Here is a 9,407-nt window from a genome sequence, read left to right on the forward strand (position 1 = left end):
CAATGAAGTTCCTTCACGTGTAACTTTCAAAGTATTCCAAAATTCCTACGCAATAGTACAATTTGTCATATAATTAAACTCTTCAATAGTTAAAGAATAATAAAAAGCATTCATAGCTTTCGCATTTGAGAATAAACGATTTTATTATCAGACCATTTATCATTAGGAGTGACATTGTTTGTCTTAGCTACAACAGTCATGTGTTTGCAATAGCTATTCTCTACACTACTCCAAATATCATAATTGGTGGACAACAAAAAGACTTTTATACTCGCTGTCAATAGGTGTAGTTTGTCCCATTGAAAAACAAGGGTCGATTAACTGCATGTCCCTCAAGAAAAGCTATCGCAGTGGTCAAACTAAACATCTTTACTCCAGATTGTGAATCTTAAAGATGGGTAATGAGGCTCTGATATCACTTGATAGAACTCATATGCAAGCTTGTGAGGGTGAATGGAGTTGCTACTTGCTACTGTTTTTCACCAAAAACACAGAATATTCAATGAAAAAGATAAGATAAAAGCGATAAATGATAATCAAACATAAATAACAACCAATAAGGAACACATAACATTTTTTAGTGGTTCACATAATAATTCTACCTCGACTCTTCCTTCTAGCAAAGGGGCTTCTTCATTATGCAAAGAGTTCTCCTGAAATACAAACTCCGTTCAGTAAGGTTGTACCCTCAAATCTACCCAAAACTAGTAGTCTGACCTAACTCTCCATAACGAGTAACACCTAACCTTAGCTAATCCCAACCCTCAATTTAAACCGACATCAGTACATCATAAAAACAAGTTCAAACTTAAAACCAACACAAATAGTTAAAGCTCAAAACCAAGAAAGATCTTATAGTCCTTTTGTTAAGCAAATTGTCCTTCGATGAATATAAGCGTAGCTCAATGAAGAACGACGTAGAGAATCAATCTAAAGGTAACTCTCTATGCTGAAATGATCTTAAGATATTGTGCGCGACGAGTGAGAGTTTGTTGAGGCTTCGAGGGTCAAATCCTTTAATGAAATCTCTCACAAATCAAAAACCTAAAACTCTCCTCTACCCTCCCCATCTTTCAATAATATTAAGTCTTCAATAAGTCAGGAAAGACATATCCTAAACTTTGTAGAGATTGGAGAAAAAAGAAATAATGAACGACTGAGATTAAATCTAAAATTTCTGCAATTAGCATGTTTACCCATTGATGATGGCTCTTAACCATCAATAGTGTCTAAGCCGCATCAATGGTTGAGAGGACCATCAATGATATGAAAGCATATAGACTAAAAATTATCCATGAGCTCTTCCTACCATCGGTAGTGAATGCCTACCGTAGATGGTTAGAAGGCTAAAATCAACTTTTGAGCTGATTTTCACGTCGTTTCGCGCTGTACACTTCTTATACCTATATTTACTTGTACTATATCATCATAAACAAATATTAATACCAAATGAGAGTTTGTTATTACTCAAACAAGAGATATTGTATGGGCTACGTCCTACATAAATGTGTCTCATAAAATATTACAAGATGATATACTTCCTGATAACCATCAAATAAAAACATCTAATTTGGATAACATAGTGTTTTACTTATTTCCATGGTGTTTTTACCAAAAATAAAACACTATGCATTTAGAAACCATTGTGTTTTTTTAGCTAAATCATCATCAAACCAAAAACACAACACTTATTTCAAAACACTATTTTTGTGTTTTAAGTTTGGTGTTTTGGTTTTAAGTTCGAGGATGTGTTAATATAATATCTACCATAATATATTAAATATAATTAATATATAGTTATTATAAAAATACTTATTATATTATACTATTATTATATTACTAATTATTTATAATGCTAATATATTATAATATTTATTAAATAATTATAAATATTAACAAATTAAAAATATCTTATGATAATAATATAGTAAAATAATGTTAAAAATAATATGTTATATATATAATAATATTGAATTTTATATCATATAATTATTATAGTATTAATTTAAACTTCTAACTCTAACATAGTTAGAAACTATAATATACTTATAATAGATATTAAAAATATTTGTATAATATAAATTTATTAAACAATAAAATAATTTTAATCATTATTAATTAATATTACATTATATTAATAAATAGTATAATTATTAATAAAAAAAATATTATTTAAAAAAAATTATTATGAAGTATGATACAATAGAGCATAATTCATGATACCAAAATAATTAAATATTAATTATTTAAACCATAATATGTAATAATTATACATATAATAATAATTATAAAATAATATAATTCATTTAATGGTATACAGATAAAAATATTAATAAATTGATACAACTAATTAATTTAATATATTATAAAGGAAAATGATTTTTAATACTAAAATAATTTACTGGCTAAAATTCATATATATATATATATATATATTATATATATATATATATTATATATATATATATATATATATATATTATATATATATATATTATATATATATACTATATTATATATATATTATATATATATTATATATATATCATTATATATATATATATATAATATAATATATATATTATATATATATATATATTCATAATATAATAATATTGATTTATATCATAAATTATTAAAGTATTATTAATAAACTCTAACATATTAGAAACTATAATATATTATATAATATTAAAATATTTGTAATATATGAATTTATTAATAATGTAGTAGTAATAAAATAATATTAACATTATTAATAATATTATATTCTATTAATAATTGTATAATATTATATTAATAATAGTAAAATAAATAATAAAATAATATAAATTATTATAGTACAATATAATATTATAATACATTATACAATATTATATAATATTATATGAATACTTATAATAATATTATAATGTAAACTAAATATTATAACATTTTATTTATAATATATTTTTTTATAATTAATGTATAATATATTAATAATATGTTTAATACTAATGTTGTAATAGGTCAAACTAATATTGAAAAAAAATACTCAACATGGTGTTTTGAAAATACTTTATGGGAAAAACATAGCACCATGTTGCTTTTTTTACAGAAACATAACACGAAAAACACCATGTTATCCAAGCGAAACCTAAAATAATAAAATATTATTAGCCTTTGGCCTTGGTGTTTCCAGTTAAGTAACTCTGACCTTTTAACCCTCCTCCACCGGCCATCGCGTCCTTTGACTCCAATGATTAGAGATGAAATTCATATGAAGCTCATAATTCATCCAGCTTAAAGAAAGAATATTGCTTAAGAAAAAATTATAATAAGATAAGTGGACATTTGTAATGGATTACAATATTAAATGCTAGCAGTAGAGTAATGGAGGAGGCAAGGAGATTGGTGGTGGAAGCTCACATCAAACAAATCAAATATATTTAAATCAATTGATACCATTAATAAATATATTAAACTGCAGTGGCATGTGACTGTCAATAGCGATCCAGATGCACTTGTGTAGAATAAGGTTGTCAAGATGAGGCCTAAAAGAATCATCCGTTTAATTAGTAGTTGTTCGGTGATAAAACACACCTTCACCTTTTTTTCCCAGGAGACTCCAAAGCTTAATGTTCCAACTTCCTTTTACTTTTCCTTTTCTCCTTTTTCAAATCGCCTACTTTCCGTCCCAACAAACCTACCCTCTCTCTATATAGTGAGGGAAACTTTGGCAAGTAATTAACCAACATGTCCTTTTCTATCAGAAATAAAAAACAATAATAATAATAATAAATAATAATAATAATAATAAAACACTAAGCTTTTGTTTTGAGCCTCCAAAAGTTCTTCACTGCTGAGAATCATTTTATTGGGGCAAAGTTTCTTAAAATCTTTTTGTGCTAATGTAAAAAAATTGGAGCGAAGAAATGCGATAAGAAACTTAGTTAAATTTTTATTTGAGTTCAAATTTGCACTGCAATTTCTGTTTCTTACAAATGATCTAATTAATTTTAAATGAAATCATTATGTAACTGACTCCGATAAATAGTACATGGATTAACTAGATTTTTTTAATCAAAATCAATAACCATGTAGGTGCAAACATGATTATAAACATACATAATTGTACATGCATTAACTAGACTTTGTCTACCTAACTTGATCTTAGCCAGCAATCATGTGTCGATTGGCTAACTTTATTTTCTCCATTCTTCTAATACCTTCAATTTGGAGTTCGCTCGTCCTTGGGTCACAAGCTAAGCTCCAATACCACATGCTTGCTCAACTGGCTGTTATTGGACCTTAGTAAATAAAAATTATGAATAAAACTTGCTTAAAACTTTATGTTGAAAGTTATTGATCGGAACATCTATTTAAGTCCATGATCTTTCTTAACCTTTTTGTGGCATATTATTACTAACATATGAAATTCCCAACAAAAGAAGCACACTGTTTAATATGTAATTTCTTTTGTATAATCTGAACTTCAAAAGCTTCTTTTGCATTGCATGGATATGGGAAAACATTTTCCCAATAAATCTGGTAGGGTTAATATCAGAAAACAGAAAATGCCCTTAACTTTGGACAATTATCAAAAAAAATCCTTAACTTTCAAAATATTAGAACCCCCACCCTATCCCACACGCCACACCCCCTTTTCTTTGAATTCATCAGAAAACTCCCCAAATTATTGGGGGGGTTGTTTTCCTAAAATCTCAAAGTTAAAGTGAGTTCTCCAATAATTCCTAAAGTTGAAGAGGATTTTGTGATATTTTAAAAGTTAAGGAGGGTTTTGTCATAATCGTCCAAAGTTAAGGGGCTTTCTTAAAGATATTTATGAAAAAGAAAAATGTTATTAAATAGAAGAAGTGTTTGTCTTACCGGACTGAGATTGAAGTATGCACTAAATTTCTTAAAAGTTTTAAAAGGTAATATGTACTAACTAATATTTTCTGAATGTCATCTTGTCTGACAAGGTCTGGTAACTAAACATGCACCTTGAAAATCATATACATGTCATTAGACATTTAATCATTTAATTAGATAAAGTTTTCCTGCTTAGGCTTTCTTTCCGCTTCAAGTTTGTTGGCGAATTCTCTTTATGCTCCCGTTCAAATTACCTTCAACATCATCATCATCATCATTAACGGCAGCAGCAGAAGGAACACGGCTCAGTTTGACGTCCAAGGCCCGGCATCTTCTGTCCTCTCTCTACCGTTAATCACGGTGACACCGTGCCCCATATAGATGTTACACACGCATCAATGTAATTAGTAATTAGAGTACTATATACCATCATTAACTTCTCTCATTTGGACCATAAATACAAAAGGTCAACAATTCTTTTCCTTTTCTCCACCCCTAACCTCTACCCCCCGCTTGCCACTCTCTCTTCTCTGGTTACTTTCTCTTCAGAAATAAGAATCCAACGTCCTTTCCCTTTCAGTTCCTTTCCCTTTGCTCCACCTTAGATTCAATGCTCTAATATTATTCCCTTCTAGTATTACCAGCAAGGAAGCATCACTAGCGTCACTTCCTCCCCCTATTCTCCTCCTCACCCCCTCAATTTTCTTCTTCATTATTTTATTATCTAAAGCTGTCTTCTGAGAATGGAAAGGGATGGGTCTTTCAGCAGCTTCAACTGGCAATCAAACTCCCACAACTCTTCACTGCCGATAGTAGAGATGAATGGCAGCAATTCTGATGGGAATGCGAACATGGGTGATCAGTCCTCTGGCTTCCTCAACCTTAATTGGGATCAATCCTCCACCGAACAGACCGCCAATTTTGAATCGGCTCTCAGCTCCCTTGTTTCCTCGCCCACCTCCTCCAACCCCAACCCAAATCCCATTCCCTCTCCAACCCCAGATAGCGTCGTCATCCGAGAGCTCATCGGACGGCTAGGAAGCATTTGCAGCAACAACAGGAACAACAACAATAATCGTGGTGAAGAACAGAGCACCAACACTTCATGTTATAGCACTCCTCTGAATTCCCCTCCAAAGCTCAACCTCCTTTCAATGATGGATCATCCCCAACTCCAATTGCCTCGGCCAAGTAAGACTAGTCACAATCCCATCGCTTTTAATGCTGACCCTGGATTCGCTGATAGGGCGGCCAGATTTTCCTGCTTCGGAGCTACCAGGAGCAATTATGCCCAATTTGGGACCCAAGAGCCTGGGAAGCTGTCGAGGGAATCGAGCAGCCAGTCTTTGAATGGAATGGCAACCTCATACAACGGCAAGGATGATGGTGTTGGAGGAGGTCAATTGGAGAATGACGTGATGTTGATGATGATGATGAGGTCTGGCTCTGGCAACAATAATTCCCAACAAGAGTCATCGCCACCCAGCGGGAGTGTGGCCATTGTCAAGAAAAGAAAATCATCAACGGCTTCGTCCAACAAGGGAAGCAACAGCGGCGGCAGCAGAGCCAAAGAAGCTTCTCACCCTAATTCTTCCAAGGTTCTGATTTAACTTGAAGTCATCATTGTCTATTGAAAATATCCTTTCCATGCATTAATTATACATTTCGCAGGGTGCTGAGGACAATTCAAATTCAAAGAGAAGCAGATCATTATCGGTGGCAGTAGAGGCAAGGGCCAATAATAGGGATGATGATGCCCAGAAGACACAGAAGGCAATTAACAGTACTGAATCTGCCCAAAAGCAAGAAAAGGATGACAAGGACAAAGACAGGGATAAAGAGAATAACAATGAGAAGCTCCAAGAGCCTCCCAAGCAAGATTACATCCATGTCAGGGCAAGAAGAGGGCAAGCTACTGATAGCCACAGCCTCGCTGAAAGGGTAATTAATTAAGAATACTACTTAAGACCCTCTTGATGAGGAAAAAAAACTTTAATTAGTTGCTTCTAGGCACAGTTTTAATTTGGATTGTCATTATACCAGGTTCGAAGAGAAAAGATTAGCGAGAGGATGAAGTTTCTTCAAGACCTGGTTCCAGGTTGCAATAAGGTTGGTAATTCATCCTCCCCTTCATATCCCTCATATTGACGAGATAATCTGAACAATAATTACCTTAAAATTCAATTTCTATTATAATCTGTAGGTAATTGGGAAAGCTGTGATGCTTGACGAAATCATAAACTATGTCCAGTCATTGCAGCGACAAGTCGAGGTATAATTTTCTTGCACTTCTTTTTATTTCTAACAAGCACAATGAAATAACATCAACATTTGTAGATATCATGTATGTGAAATATATTTGTAAAATGATTTCTGGTTCAAGCTTCAACCTCAACTCGTCTTTGTTGCAGTTCCTCTCTATGAAACTGGCAACAGTGAATCCCCGACTAGACTTCAGCATGGACAGGCTCCTCCATAAAGACGTGAGTTTGAGGGCCTATGCTATTTTCTTGTTGACTCAACCAACTTAACGAAATAGATGAGAGTCTCATCCTTAAATTAAACATGACAATTCCATGTCTTTAAAAATTTCAGATGAATCAGTCATCCTATCCATTAGAGGTTGCAAGCACTGGGTTCTCTTATGCAAACCATACCAAGGGGCAGGAACATGCTCCTCCTCTTCAGAGCACTTGCTTCATGGCAAGCAATGGCCTTGAGACTCAATGCTCTGTGAACAATTCTTTAGATTCCAACAGTCTCCTCAGCCGATGCCTCAGCATGCACTTGCCTCCTCTAGACAGTTTCACAGATGCTGTTCCTGCCTCTCAGGTATAATTTTCTTTTTCTTTGTTTTCCAAGAATTATCAGCCAATACCAACTGACTAGAGATTTTGTTTGAAATTGGAAACCAAGAGCCCAGATGTAGAATGTCAATGTGTGCTCTTAATTATTTTTTCTTGCTTTTCATTTCAGCTTGGAGCTTTTTGGGAAGATGACCTTCAGAGTGTTGTTCAAATGGGACTTGGGCAGATCCAGGAAGCTACATTCTCTTCCCATAGTTTCCAAGGTAGGTAACAGTTAAAAAGTTGATAAATATATGGATAGTTTGATATATGTATAAATCAGTTAATTTGAATGGTTTTGAAACAAATAACATTTGCTTTAACAATGTATTCATGCAGGTCCGCTACTCCACAAGCCACATGAAAATTGAACTCTGATCAAACATGATTGTTATATCCTTCCTTCTAGAGTTTGTGTAACAAGCCTATGTACATATGCCAGAGGCATCGATTGTGATTGTTGAGGAGAAATGAGCTCAAGGAAGCTAAGTTTTTAAACTAACTGCCTTAACTGGTGCAGAAAATTTTATTAAGACGTTAGTAACAGAACATTTTATGTGAGGGCCAAGCAATGCTTGTGTTTGGTACCATGGTCATGATGTTCTTTTGTATAATGACAAATATTTATTGATTATCCATTAATGATCTTCAATGTATTTCAGTAGCACTTTTTTACTATCTGATTAATATTTGAGTTTTGAATTCTAGCAAGAACAACGTATCTTCAGTAGCTTTCCAACAAATCTTAAATCACCTCATTCCGAGGTCAGACGAGAAAGTTACAGCAAAAATACCGAAGGTTATTTTCCCAGTCAGACTAGGTTTCCTTGTTCGGGTCAAACGGGTTTGTTTCGGGTTTACCTCTATAAATACTTGTGTTTTTCATGAAAATTATTCTCTTTTATCATATCTCTGAACCCTAGCAGCCACCCTCTCCCTTCAAAACCCTAGATCAATTTCTTGTGAGTTTTGTGAGCTTTTTGAAGCAAAATACTGACGCGATGGCGAGATCATCGACGTGTGACAAGGGAGAACGAGTTGTTTGTACTTTTGGATTGTTTGTTGTTTGTTTCAGAGGCTTGCACACGAGATTAAGGCAAGATCATCTGCATCCAAACCTTACCCATAGTTTCTAAACATGTTTTTATGAAGTAATACGATAGATATGATGCTTAGAACTTAATCTAATATGAAAAAGATTAGATTTTTGATATTACACTGTAAACAAATGTTAGATCTACATGGTTTTATTGTTGTTTACATTAGAAACATGATCATGATCATTAGGATAAATGTTAATTTTATTCTTAATTTATTAATTAAGTTTAACCCATGTGCAAATCCTAGTTTGTTAATTAATCGAGTTTTCTTATAAATTAAGGGTTTTTTATTTCTAGGCCCATTTGTTTACTCATCTTTACCTCTAAGCCCAATAACTATTCTTTGTATTCTTAAACCCAAGTTTCTTTTTGTTTTTGCCTTTACACCCAATTTCTAAAATACTGTATATACAACACTGGTATTCATACCCAAACATGATAAAAACCCTAAAATACCCTTCAATACCCCCACTTAAACCAGACCCCCTCTCTCTCTCCTCATTTTCCTTCTTCCTCGGGTCTTCGTCTTCCTCCTTCCTCAAGGCTTTGTCTTCCTCCTCCGATCCCACCTCTCATGCCCCCTCCAAGAAATCGAAGAAGAAAGGAA

General features: G+C 32.9%; 1 protein-coding gene across 1 annotated transcript; it reads left to right on the forward strand.

Moving 5' to 3' along the window:
* On the forward strand, window positions 5,329-8,347 carry LOC109831501 (transcription factor bHLH78-like). The gene is made up of 8 exons (XM_020398834.1): window positions 5,329-6,452; window positions 6,526-6,795; window positions 6,898-6,963; window positions 7,058-7,126; window positions 7,266-7,337; window positions 7,450-7,686; window positions 7,831-7,924; window positions 8,040-8,347. Exons 1-8 carry the CDS (start codon window positions 5,598-5,600, stop codon window positions 8,069-8,071), a joined length of 1,695 nt encoding a protein of 564 aa, XP_020254423.1. The 5' UTR covers window positions 5,329-5,597; the 3' UTR covers window positions 8,072-8,347.

The sequence above is a fragment of the Asparagus officinalis genome, chromosome 2, assembly GCF_001876935.1.
Source record: "Asparagus officinalis chromosome 2, Aspof.V1, whole genome shotgun sequence".
Lineage (NCBI taxonomy): Eukaryota > Viridiplantae > Streptophyta > Magnoliopsida > Asparagales > Asparagaceae > Asparagus > Asparagus officinalis.

What these genes read in the sequence shown, in the direction of transcription:
- LOC109831501 (XM_020398834.1), top strand. Translation starts at nt 5,598, where the DNA reads ATGGAAAGGGATGGGTCTTTCAGCAGCTTCAACTGGCAATCAAACTCC. An exon ending in GCCACAGCCTCGCTGAAAGG is followed by an intron (nt 6,796 to 6,897) that starts GTAATTAATTAA and finishes TCATTATACCAG; the next exon opens with GTTCGAAGAGAAAAGATTAG. An exon ending in ATGCTGTTCCTGCCTCTCAG is followed by an intron (nt 7,687 to 7,830) that starts GTATAATTTTCT and finishes TTTTCATTTCAG; the next exon opens with CTTGGAGCTTTTTGGGAAGA.